Source organism: Vombatus ursinus, unplaced genomic scaffold (genome assembly GCF_900497805.2).
Source record: "Vombatus ursinus unplaced genomic scaffold, bare-nosed wombat genome assembly UNPS02014601.1, whole genome shotgun sequence".
In the NCBI taxonomy this organism is placed as follows: domain Eukaryota; kingdom Metazoa; phylum Chordata; class Mammalia; order Diprotodontia; family Vombatidae; genus Vombatus; species Vombatus ursinus.
The window spans coordinates 30,054-43,549 of record NW_020954379.1 but is presented as its reverse complement, the minus strand read 5'-3'; the positions used below and the strand labels follow the sequence as shown (position 1 = coordinate 43,549).

Below are 13,496 nucleotides of genomic sequence, written 5' to 3'. Positions count from 1 at the left end.
GTGAAGCTCCATGACTTATTCAATTTTTTTCCCTCCAAAATAGGCCTGTTTATATATTTTATTTCCTCTTCTGCTAATCTAAGCAATTTATATTTTTTAAATATTCTTCCATTTCATTTAATTGTTAAATTTATTGGCATATAATTGGGCAAAATAACTCCTAATAATTACTTTAATTTCATCTTTGTTTGTGCTATATTCACCTTTTTATTTTTTGATACTGGTTATTTGGTTTTCTTCTCTCTTTTTATAATATATCTATATCTAGATATAGTCTTACCTTTTTATGTAAAAATAAAATAAAAGTTACCCAAAAAAGTAAAATACCAAAGCTGAAAAAGTTGGATCTTTAATGAAACAGAATGACATGCATTCCCAATTAAAAGAATAGCTATGAAAAACTTTGAAGTTCAAATACAGGAGTTAAAAATCATAAAAAGATAAACATAAGGGACAGAAGAAGGATAAACTACTTAAATTCAAATATGGGGGAATAATACATGTATTTCTTCTGTACCTTATCATCATAAGTGCTCATAGAGGGAATCTAGACTAAAAACCAGAGAGTGATTCTGTTATGTGTTGATGATTTATTGATCACAAGAGGAAAGACTCACGTGTACACACACACACACATACACACACACACATACACAGACACACACACACAGACACATGCACACACACATGCAATTGAGCTTCACACAGTCAAGCATATGTAACCTTTGTCTACTTCATCACTTAGTCTACATCATCTGAACTGCTTCTTTTCCCAGTCATGGAAAAGAATGATTGCCAAAAAATACTCTGCATGTCTTGGTGTCTAGTGTGTGCTGCATTTGTGCTTTTATTTATTCATTAAACATTATTCTTCTAATGCAACTTTCCTATTGTGAACTCAATGCCATTACTCAGGTCTTCTGTGGAATTCCCTCCCCCCTATCTCTTATTGTCTTCATGTACTTCCGCCTATATAAATAGTGCTAGGACTCTCTTGGCAGATGCCTTCTACGTGATTGCACATATTCTGCTTCCTTTGATGTACTTTGTGTTCCTTATGTATAGTATAATTAGAATCCAGACAGCACTGAGGAAGAAGAGAGCATTCTATCCTTCCCATCTCATTGTGTTGTCCAAATATTACAGATACATTTTAATTATACTATGCATATATAACGTTTAGGCAGCTAGGTGGCACAGTGGATAGAGCAGTGGACTTGGAATCAGGAACATTCATCTTCCTGAGTTCAAATCTGGCCTCTGACACTTACAAGCTGTGTGACCCTGGTCAAGTCACTTAACCCTGTTTGACTCAGTCCCTCATCTGTAAAATGAACTAGAGAAAGAAATGGCAAACTACTCCATTATCTTCACCAGGAAAACCCCAAATGGAGTCACAATGATTTGAACACAACTGAAAAATGATTAAGCAAAATGTAAAGATTCCATAAGTTTTGTATCTAACCAAAAGTTATCAACATCATCTTCATCACTTTATTATCTTTCTCGATGGAATGCAGAAAGAAAAGCCGAAGTCATTATGTTGCTATTATTTTTTCATATTTACTATATTGTGGACCTTTGTGCAGGGAGATAAAATAAATGTCTTCTGTAATTGAATAATACTGCTAGAATGTATGCTGCTCTTCTGATGATTCAGTTAAATTAACTTTAGAACATCCTTAGGAATTGATAGGATGATGTAGATGACATGTACATAATCTTTTTGCCATAGGGTTTTAATCTCTTCTAAGTCTCCATGTTTTGAAGGTATTTTTTCAAATAATTTGGAGATTTTGAATGCTTGATGTGGCAGCACCTATGAAGAATCCTGATCTTGGGGGCAGCTAGGTGGCACAGTGGATAGAGCACCAGCTCTGGATTCAGGAGGACTTGAGTTCAAATCCGGCCACAGACACATAACACTTGCTAGTTGTGTGACCCTAGGCAAGTCACTTAACCCCATTGCCTAGCCAAAAAAAAAAAAAGAATCCTGTTCTTGAGCATTAACAAATTAAAGTTATATTCAGCCAGTTGTAGGCAATAGTTCTGTCTCTAATGATGCTCAACCTCCATCACTGATTTCTTGAATTTTCAAGGATGGTTTGCGGTTTGCATTTGTAGCATGGAGATTTATCTTAGTTTGCAAAGACTCATTTGCAAGCTTCTGGTGGCCTACTGATGAAGTTTTTCAGTGTCCTGTAGAATCTGATTTTTATTGTTATTATTATATTCCTACTAATTTTGGTTTTATTTTCAAAGGTATAAAGAAGTCATAATTTGTATTCATTTGCTAGCACATTTTAGAGGCTTGTCTTTTTAGGATTCCAACATCCAATTGCTAGTTAGTTCACTTTGTTTATTCACTAGTGGAAAAATAACCCTCAAAACATCAGTCACATCAGTTGCTCAGTGCCAGGTAAACCCAAGAACTTAGCACTTGTATTTTCTTTTGACTGAAATTATAGTGTCATAGCTTTAACAGAGTCCAAGGTAAGTCATAGTTTAATTGTTCCTCTAGGGGCTAAGATGACAGAATTTCCCAGGGCTCTCCTTAGCTGATTTTTGTTAAATGACTGGGCAGAACTGCATCCCTCTTCAATCGCTACTTATAGACCAATGATGCACAAACTAATGAGCTCTGAAGGTTTTCTAGAAAAAAAAGAATCTTCCAGTTGTCACCTTCTAGCAGCAAAAGGTGAATTTGCTAAGAAATGAGAAATAGTGCTTCCTTTGTTATAAGAACAAAAAACTGACCACAAGAGCAGGGAAGGAAAAAAATCATGTTTAAAATCTAAGCACGTTTACATTTTTTATGACAGATCTCTTTATATCTATGTAAGTTGTCAAAAGCGGGAGTGAGTGATAGAGAGAGTGTGTGAGAGAGAGAGTCAGATAGATAAAAAGAGAGAGATGGAGATAGAAAGGGAGGGAAAGAGAGAGAGGAAAGACAAAGAGACAGAATTTTCAGTAAAACAGAAAATGATATGATAAGAATAAAAATGTTATTTCTTTTTTCCTTTTAAAGTTCATCTTAAAATTTGTGATTGAATCAAAGAATTAGAGTCAGGAATTTCATTATTATCAGGTATTTCTTAAACCATAATTTGCTATTACCACCACCATCACCACCACCACTGCTGCTACTACTACTACTAGTACTAGTACTACTACTATTACTAGTACTAGTACTAGTACTAGTACTACTATTACTACTACTACTACTGCTACTTCTATTACTACTACCACTCCTTTTGTCCAGACCAGTAATTTCACGGCGGTAGGGAACATTAGCATGGAAATTTGCTTCATTGATGCAGTTTGGCACCAACTGCAACTTGTTGTGTCAATCGCCTGGGGCACTAAGCATTCAGTCCCTGACACATTCAACTATGTGTCAGAGGCATGACTTGAATTCAGTTCTTCCTGACAGTGAGGCCAGCCTTGTGTCTACCCTTCTGCACTGCCTCTCACATCATGTATGAATTCATGGCAATAATATATTCTGAACTCTTAACATTGTGAAATCCTCAAACATGAAAATTTGTTCTATGTGGTTTTGGTGTAAAGTGTAAGTTCTGTATCCTCTTTCACAACTTGGTAATTTTCTTCATGCAAACACACAATAAACTATATTAAATACAATAAATATAATACAATATATAGATATTTATATGATATATAAATGTATAATGCATTTATACTTGCATATTACATATAAAAAATAACAACTTTATATATTTATATATTTTATTTATACTCTATTAGCAATATATATTTTTTAATTTACCTAGCTTAGGTCAGATAACTGCCCTGAAGTTAAGTGATTTCCCTCTTGGGGAACATATAATCATGCCAGTGTTTAAACCCATTATTTCAAAAAGACAACATGGCATAGTAGAAATATAATTGAACTTAGAAAAAGAAGGATCCGATTAGACTTAAAGTTGATTAGATCTGACTAGATCTGATTTCATTACAAATCTGATCTGATTAGAAATTAAAATTAGATCTAGCTTTGCCACTCATTTCTAAAGGTGACAAGCTGGTGCTCTGTGAGACTGATTTCTCATTTGCAAAGTGAAGATAATTACATCTGTCCCCTGTTTTCAGGACTGTGTGACCATGAAAGGAAATGTTGTATAAAACTTTACTTTATACAAGCTTATAGATTTCTTCAAAATCTTAATGCTTTTATTAGCAGAGATTAACCTGAGAGTTTCAGAACTTTCTGTTGCCTCCTTGTTAGGATGTTATGATGGAGAACTGGTTAACTTTAGAGAACTGATTAACTTTTCCTTCCTAAAGTCTTGTTCAATAAAGTCTTTATATAATTTGTTTCAATCTAGCAATAACCACAAGCGGAGTCCTTTCTGCAGTTATATGGCTACTACTCTTGCTTTTAGCTGATCCCTTGGGTCTTCTTTGGTGGGGACAGTGGCAAGAGGTGGATCCAGACATGGGGATCACAAAGGAAAGGTGAGGAGTGAGAGATGAGAAGAGACAAAAAAGCCAATTACTGCTGGCCCACCTTCTCTCCCCCCACCCTTTGCATAGCTTCATCACAGATGATGTGACACCAAAATAACCCACTCCTTTTTATTGGAAACCCACTGTCTTGGAAACTCACCAGGCTTGTCAATTCAAATTTTTGCTCAAGTATGTAATCTCCCTTCTCAACTGACCACTAACTTTGAGGACAGGGATTATGAGGCCAGAGGGTGATTTGTGTGTTAAGGTATAAGAGAAACAGTACTAGGACTCACCAGCCAGGGAACAATGATTTGAAATTGATGCATCTTTAGAAGCATTTTCAGGGGAGCAAAGGTGTCATTTTCATAAAGGAATATAGTCTGTACTAACCTTTTCTTTGATAAAAGCAGCATGAACATATTTGTGATTGTATTGTCTTGATCGTATAGAGGAGCTGCTATAGTTGATATGCTTGCCCACAACAGCTGGTATAGAAGTCAAGTCAGCAAGCCAAGTTTACAAGCATTTTTAAGGAATTACAATGCACCAGACACTATACTAAGGGCTGAGAATACAAGTACAAGTAGAAAAAAAAAAGCCCCCAGTATCAAGGAGCTTATATTCTAATGAGGGAAGACAAACTGTAGGCCTGTCTTATTGAGTAAAAAACACAACAAAACAGGGAAACTATCATCTTAATACTAAATAGCATTCAGCAAAGACACCTACAACACAATGAATTAAGATTGGGAAACTGAGTGAAGAAACCTAGACTCTGCCCAGCTCTGTCATTCGTTGTGAGAGTCTGAGTAAGTCAAGGGTCTTAAATTTAGAGTGGTGATGGAGTTTATAGATTATCTATGAGTCCTTGTATCTTATATCTTCTTATAAGTCTAATGTTCTCATTTTATAGGGGGTGGGGGATAGAGGATCAGCAATGCCAGTGATTTGCCTCAGGTCAAAAGGCAATAAATTGTCAGTTAACTACCCTGTTTCTCAAAAATTTTAAGCTTCAGTGTGAGAACAATAATATTTGTCCTTTCTATATCTTAGTATTGTCATTCATACCAAATGAAACAATGTCATGAAATAGTTTTTCAACACTATTCTCACTCTTTCTTTCTCTTTGCTTCTATTTCTTCTATCATCTTCATTTGCAAAGGTCCCATATTTATTTTCATTATTTTTATGATTGAGTAACAGTAATGATAACTGATGTTTCATGGTATGTTAAGGTTTGAGAATCATTTTTCATTCATTTTCTCATTGGCGTTTTATACCACCCTCTTGTGGAAAGCATCTCTGATATTTATACCTATTTTGCAGATGGGAACACTGAGATTCACAGAGGCAAAGTAAGAGACTCACCAATGTTCCCCTAGCTAGTTAAATAGAGAGGTGAGCTTCAAATTCAAATTGCTCCAGACTCCCAACCCAGGCATCTAGCTATTATTTCATGCTTCTTCCTTTATTGCTGTTTTAATACTCATAAGCCCATGATATTTTAAATATCCTTACATGAGTCAGTCAATCAGCAAATACTAAGCACTTGGTATGTGCAAGTCACTGTGTACTAAGTGCTGGGACTGCACAGAAAGGTAAAAATAGTACTTGCCTTATGGAAGCTCAGACACTAATGGGGGAGGCAACATGATATACTTGGTGGAGGGAAACAAACTCCCTCAACCAAGGCAGATCAGCACCTTAGCCTGTAGTCAGACTGTATAGTAATAGTCAGAGGAAATTGCCTGAGCAAGATACTGGAAATCCCAGAATCACACAAACTCAAAATTGGCAAGGACCTCAGAGGTCAACTTAATCCAGCCCCTTTCATTTTATAGATGGAGAAAGAGAAGCTCAGAAAAATTAGATGATTCACCAAGGTCACAGCAATGCCTTGTCCAGATGGCATGCTATCCAAGGTTCAAATAAGGGATAAATTGTAGCATTGCTCCGGCAGAAAACCATGCTGTCAATACACCTGGAATGAATGTATATTTTAACTGTTGCCTCTCAAGGAGAAATGTAATAGTCTTCTAGTAGAATAAAAGCCCTGTATACAGAGTTCAGATTCTTACCCTGTGTCTGGCACATAGTAGGCACCATAAATGCTTATTTATTAATATTTGTTCAAGAGTAGCTTATGATTCCTTCTGGATTGGAAGATTATCCAGGCTTTATTAATTCTTTTATAACTTTTATATTAATTGAATTAAGTTTTTTGATTCATGATTCATATTTCAAATTTTAATAAATTATGTGATCAGTTGGATCATTGCCATAAGTTATTTGTAGATAATATTTTTAAAATTTTATTTTCTCATAAAATTCAGCAAGTTGGGAGACAGAACCAGAGAGTTCTGTGACTATTTCAACTGGCATTGGAAGAAAACAAGAGAAAAAGTGGGGAAAATTCTGCTGTCAACAGGATGTTGTTGAATAACCAGACACAGGTGACTGAGTTTGTCCTACAAGGTTTCTCAGATAGTGTTCCACTAAGGATCTTGCTCTTTGGCACCTTTTTTTCCTTATACACAGCTGCCCTCACTGGGAATATCCTGATCATTGTGTTGGTCATTTGCAGCTCTATTCTTCACACCCCTATGTATTTTTTCCTAGTCAACTTGTCCATGTTAGACATCATGTGCACAACCTCTGTTCTTCCCAAGGTGTTGGAGAACCTGATTTCAGAAAAGAAGACCATCTCTTATGGTGGATGCATGGCCCAAGTATACTTCCTCATCTGGTCTGTATCTGGTGAGCTCCTGCTCTTCACAGCCATGGCTTATGACAGGTATGTGGCCATCTGCCACCCCCTGCACTACAGCACCATGATGAGCAAGAATATTTGTGTCCTTCTGGCAGTTGGGGTATGGAGTATCTGTGGACTTAACACTACCATCAATACTGGACTTATGATTCGGTTATCTTTCTGTGGCCCCAACACCATTAATCAATTTTTCTGTGAAATTCCTCCTGTGTTGCTTCTTTCTTGCACCTCGACATATGTGAATGATATCATGACAGTCCTTGCTGATGTCTTCTTTTCAGTTCTGAATTTCCTGCTGACCATTGTGTCTTACTGCTTCATCATCTCCAGCATCATGAGCATCCGGACCAGAGAGGGCAAGAAGAGAGCATTCTCTACCTGCTCCTCCCACCTGATTGTGGTCACTATGTATTACTGCACTGTGTTTTATGCCTATGTCAGTCCCATCTCTAACTATTCTCCTGAAAGTGCAAAGTTGGTAGCTGTGTTGTACACAGCAGTTAGCCCCACCTTAAACCCTCTCATCTACACTCTGAGGAACAAGGATGTCAGAGAAGCCCTCAGAAAAGTGCCTCTATTTAGTAAGTGAAGGATTAGAAGTTTATAGTTTTCTGGATTGGCTTGATTTGGGCAAGTGTATTTTTGCACTAATGATGCAAAGTCCCAAGACTTTAATTGATTTTCTAATACCTCAAAGATTTTTCTTGTATAATCTCAGGTTCTAGAGCATTAATGATAATATTCTTGTATCCATTGATGTGAAATTTATAGAACTCCCTAATTAATTTTGAGAGGAAATGCAGATGTAATGCATCTGTAAGGGAATTCAGTAGTCTGGTAGGCCAGAATATGATGGTGGATGCTCTCTCTTCCTTTTGATCTTTCAAAAATGGTAAAGACTAAGAGAAAAAGAGACAGAGAGACAGACAGATAGAGAGAGAGACAGAGAGAGAGAGACAGAGAGACAGAGAGAGAGAGAGAGAGAGAGAGAAAGAGAGAGAGAGAGAGAGAAAGATGTTGGTCCAGTCATGAAACCTGCATAGAACATATAAAAGAGCAGATTAAGGTGAAGTCATTTAATTAAATGCACTCAATCACTAAAATGGTTCTATAACCTCATTAATTATGAAATCATCCAAAAATATGAATCACAATTCATTTATATCCCTAATTAAGTATAAGATAACCATTTCATATTAAGGTGGCTCCACAAATGAATGAAAAAAAAATTAGTATGTAACACCCACAGGACCAAAGCAAATCATCAAGGGTCCCCCCCTCCCCCTTTTCATGCAATCTTTAGGGACAGGGAACTGAAATACTGATCCAGCTCTTCGTGATTCCAGTGTATGATTACAATGTGGCCTCAGTGACTGATTTCAGTACAACTCCTGTTAAGACATGGAGAGAGAAGGAAATACAGACCACAAGTTGCCTCCCTGCCCCACTCTCTTCCAGTGATTCTAGAAATGCTTGGTTTAGCTGTGGAAAAGTAAATGTTAAGGAGACAGTTAAAGAACTACATATTCTTTAAGCTTACATATTGGGAAGTATGATATTGATTCTTTAGCCACCTAGGTGGCACACTGGATAGATCTTTGAGCCTAGAATCAGGAAGACTCATCTTCCTAAATTAAAATTTGGCCTTGAACACTTAACTAACTGTGTGATCCTGTGAAAGTCACTTAAACCTGTGTGTCTCAGTTTAATCATCTGTAAAATGGGCTGGGAAGGAAATGACAAACCACTCTAGTATCTTTGCCAAGAAAATCCCACAAAGTCACAAAGAGTTGAACGTGACTGGGCAAGAAAAAAAAAACCTCAATACTGATTCTGCACGTAATATGAAAGGGATATGGTTACTTTGTTTTGAGCTTTATTGATTATAACAGTAAACTTTCTTCACACACCCTCAGTTTTTAGAGGCTGTAGCTCAAAATCCATCCTAATCTACTCATTACACAAAATAAAAGGTCATATGTGGAATGAAGCAGTAAGAGAGTTTAATTGCGCCTTAGAGTTTTAACTTAGAACCATTGTCCCCAGGGTCCTCTGGAGCTGATATATGCATAGTGCTTGGATGAATTGAAATCTTCTTAAAAGCTAGTTGAAACTTGTCTATATCTGTATCGTTAAAGAAATGAGGCTTTTCAAAACTTTTAATCCTCAGATCAATAGCTTTTTTAAAGATTTATATCTATGATTGATTGAAAGCAGGAACCCATAAAGTTTAGATGAGAAGACTTATTCTGTGAGTATGTAGGCATACGCGAGTATCCTAAGGCAAAATCTTGTTGTTTTGAATTGTCAGGATAACAGAGGATGCATACTGACCATCTGAATTTTTTCTCACTGTGTGCATTGCTCTAGGAAGTCTTGATGAATGCTTAGAAAATAATGTTAGTCACTGATGTATTCCCAATCATTCATCGTCAAGCATTTCTCAAAGTTATGTTTCAGGGGAATGATCGAAGACAATGCTCCATTTGCAAATATTTGTTTTATTCCTCCATCGTGCATTTACAAGGCTTAGAGTTGTAGGGGGAGGCCATATGATCTCAGACTTCAAATATCTGAAAGGCTATCATGTGGGAGAGAGATTAGACTAGCTTTTCATTCAGACCTAGGCATAGGAAGCTGTCCACGAAGCCAGGACTGACCATGTGATCAGGGCAAGTTCTTGACCTCTTAGTGTTCTAGGCAGCTCTCTCAAATTGAAGAGAAGGTGATGACTTGTACTCTGAGGGGGAGTTTCCTTAACTGGAAGTCCTCTAAATGAATGAATTTACAGGTCCAATCCCTATTTCTGGATAGCCTTAGAAAGCAGAAACAGGAGCCATGGGTGGACTTTACAAATGTGGTCCTCAGTAATAAGTGCAATATTTTAGATATTCAGAGTTCAGTAGGATTATGATTTCCTTTACTCTGGATATTTTACCTCTCTCAATGAAGTATAAGGAAACATTCATGGTTTTGGTTCTCTTGCCCTACTGTTGACATAAATTGACTGATTAATCCACTAAAACCTACATTTTTTCCCCTACTGGTTAAATGTTGTCTAGACAGAAGAGTGCTATTGTTACATGTGAAATTAATTATTAAAATTCATGTTCAGTTTTCTAAATGTATCTATAACATGTTTCACCCTATTTAACTCACAGGATAATACAAGAGTGGAACCCTGTCCAAAATCTGAATATATTTATGACAGAAACTGTCACAACCATAATTCATCATCAACCTCAGAGCAAAATCATAATAAAAATACAGCTGAAATAGAATAGAAATAGGAGAAACAACTAAAAACCCTTTTATTTTAAAAATTGTCTTCTTTCATATTTCCTTGTCTGAATTGTGTATATAACTGATTTAAATGATCTGAAGATCAAATATTCCAGTGTGATATATTCAAGGACCAAGAGTCATTGTGAGAGACATCATGATTATTTTGAAATCTTCTGGAATAGAAGTTCAATGATCTGATGTCTAGTTCTCATTTTAGCTGTCTGATTAGGTCATTTCTTCAGCCACACTGGTTCTTAGTTTCCTCAATTTTAAGAGTTGGACTCATTGTTTCAAAAAGTCCTTTGTTTAAAAATTTAAGGAGAGGCACTTTTTTGTTTTAAAATTTAATATTGAACATATAAATGTTCTAAATAAATGTACTTCATATAAGTTATTTTTCAAACATTTATTATTTAAGTTCCAAATTCTCTACTTACCTCTGGCCCCCATTATCATTATTATAGCAGTTAGATGCAGTCTACATAGACACAGGGAATGGATGTGAGTCAATTTTGCTGGGATGTTATCAAAATAATGAAAGGGGTGAAAGAAGAGATACAATGGCAGAAGGGGGAAGAAAGAGATAGAATGGGAAAAAATATCTCATAAAAGAGAAATGCAAGTAAAATCTCTTTCAGTGGAGGGAAAAATGAGGGAGAGTGGACAGACAATGCTTAAACCTGACTGAAATCAGAATTAAATCAAAGATAGAAGAATATATAGATGTAGATTTTCTCTCTCTCTCTCTCTCTCTCTCTCTCTCTGTCTCTCTGTCACTCTCCCTCTTTCTATATATTAGGAAAGAAAGGAATAAAAGAAAGGGACTGATAAAAAGAAGGTGGACTAAGAAAGGCAGCAGTCAGAAGTAAAATAGAGTTTGGAATAAGAACAGGATAAACAAAAAGAGAAGGATAAACAGAAGAAAATAGGAGGGAGGAAAAAGGAAAATAAACAGTAATCAATGTGAGTGGTACGAGCTCACCCATAAAATGGACGTGGATTTAAAGAATGGAATAGAAACCAGAATCTTACAACATGTTGTTTTTAAGAGATGCACTTGAAATAGAAAGACAGTTAAAACAAGGAGAGAACAGAATCTATTAACTGAAGTAAAAAAAGGCAGGAGTGGTAATCATGATCTCTGATGAAGCAAAAGCAGAAATAGTCTGAATAAAAAGAGACAGGGAAACCATATGTTGACAAAAGGTAACATATCAACAAAATAATATAAATGTTTATACAATATGGCTAATATGAAAGTGTTTTGCATGATTTCACACATATAATTGATATCATATTGCTTGACTTCTCAGTGGTTCATATGGAGAGATGCCAGAAATTGATGAAAATAATACAGAAACCAAGAGGACCTAATGGAAAATGAAATTTTTAATATAGATTAATTCTAGATTTAGTTTTAAGGGATCTGATTGTGCTGTGAGTTTATGGGGAAGCTGTAGTGTTTTATTGTGCTCCAATTGTGAAAGTTAGTCTATAGTTTGGGAGAAATGAGTTTTAAATCAAGTGTATTCATTTATCAAATCTCTTCTCATTTTCTAGATGTTTTCCCCAATCACAGTCATACAGTTTGGTTAAAATTTAAAAGTCCTATCCAAGAATCTCCCATCTGATCCTGAAAACTCTCCCAGCTCAGTGGTCATTAGTAATAACTTGCAGGTGACAGAGTTCATCCTGCAGGGCTTCTCTGAACACCCCAAACTCTGGATTCCATTATTTGGCTGTTTCCTCTCCTTGTATATGGTGGCCCTCACAGGCAATGTCCTGATCATCACAGCCATCACACTCAACTCAAGCCTCCACAGCCCCATGTACTTTTTTTTGTTCAACTTGGCTACAATGGACATTGTCTGTACCTCCTCCATTCTGCCCAAAGTGCTGGAGGGGCTGCTCTCAGAGGAGAACACCATCTCCTATGGGGGCTGCATGGCCCAGCTCTTCTTCCTTACTTGGTCTGCATCATCAGAACTGCTTCTTTTCACAATCATGGCTTATGACCGTTATGTGGCCATCTGCCACCCCCTGCATTACAGCACTATGATGAGCAAGACACTCTGCAGTGCGTTGGCAGCTGGCGTGTGGCTCATCTGTGCCTTCATTTCCTCTATACATACTTGTCTGATGACACGACTGTCCTTCTGTGGACCCAATGTAATTGCTCATTTCTTCTGTGAGATCCCTCCTCTCTTGTTGCTCTCCTGTACTTCTACTTATATTAACGGTGTCATGACTGTCTTAGCAGATGCCTTCCATGGTTTTATAAATTTTCTTCTGACCTTGGTGTCCTATGGGCTCATTATCTCTAGCATCTTGAAAATTCAGACATCAGAGGGAAAGAAGAGGGCATTCTCTACCTGTTCATCCCATCTTATTGTGGTGTCTATGTATTACACAGTTGTTTTCTATGCCTATATAAGTCCTATTTGTAGCTATAATCCAGAGAGGAGTAAACTGGCTGGTGTGCTGTACACTATGCTGAGCCCAACTTTGAATCCTCTGATCTATACCCTAAGGAACAAGGAGGTCAAAATGGCCCTTGGGAAGCTCTTTCCATTCTTTAGAAATTAAGTAGGGATTTTCAAGCCACTTCCTATTGCGTGGAGGTATGGTATAAGCTTATTTATGCCTGTAGTTGAAAAAATTCAACTTTTTAAAATGGTCAGCATTGGCAATATCCTTTGATGTGTACCATCTTATATATTTGATCTTATATATTTGGGGTTACAAGGCTCAGATTTATGGGGTTATTGATTTTCTTTTAATCATTATTTCAATTCGAAATATCTGCTACCAGCATCATATTTTTACCTGTTACATATTTTCCCTTTTAAAAGATTAAGAGAAAGAAAAAAGTAGTCTTCTGGGTTACATTTAGCTTTTATTCTCAGTATTTATATGTCATCTATCTATCTGGTATCTCTCTATCTAATCATCTATCTATCTATCTATC

General features: G+C 36.5%; 2 protein-coding genes across 2 annotated transcripts; both read left to right on the top strand.

The window, feature by feature from the left end:
* Positions 1 to 2,815: 2,815 nt before the first annotated feature.
* Positions 2,816 to 7,832, top strand: LOC114042578 (olfactory receptor 13A1-like). The gene is made up of 2 exons (XM_027861263.1): positions 2,816 to 2,838; positions 6,902 to 7,832. The coding sequence occupies exons 1-2, from the start codon at positions 2,816 to 2,818 to the stop codon at positions 7,830 to 7,832; spliced, it is 954 nt and encodes a 317-aa protein (XP_027717064.1).
* A 2,249-nt stretch (positions 7,833 to 10,081) lies between these two features.
* LOC114042567 (olfactory receptor 13A1-like) lies at positions 10,082 to 13,114 on the top strand. Its single transcript, XM_027861250.1, has 3 exons — positions 10,082 to 10,110; positions 11,927 to 11,965; positions 12,193 to 13,114. Exons 1-3 carry the CDS (start codon positions 10,082 to 10,084, stop codon positions 13,112 to 13,114), a joined length of 990 nt encoding a protein of 329 aa, XP_027717051.1.
* The last annotated feature ends 382 nt before the right edge of the window (positions 13,115 to 13,496 follow it).

Excerpts from the sequence above, each read along its gene's own strand:
- LOC114042578 (XM_027861263.1), top strand. The coding sequence starts at position 2,816 with ATGACAGATCTCTTTATATCTAT. Across the intron at positions 2,839-6,901 it reads ACAGATCTCTTTATATCTAT|GATGTTGTTGAATAACCAGA; the intron begins GTAAGTTGTCAA and ends TGCTGTCAACAG.
- LOC114042567 (XM_027861250.1), top strand. The coding sequence starts at position 10,082 with ATGGGTGGACTTTACAAATGTGGTCCTCA. Across the intron at positions 10,111-11,926 it reads CTTTACAAATGTGGTCCTCA|ATTAATTCTAGATTTAGTTT; the intron begins GTAATAAGTGCA and ends TTTTTAATATAG. Across the intron at positions 11,966-12,192 it reads TTAAGGGATCTGATTGTGCT|TAATAACTTGCAGGTGACAG; the intron begins GTGAGTTTATGG and ends AGTGGTCATTAG.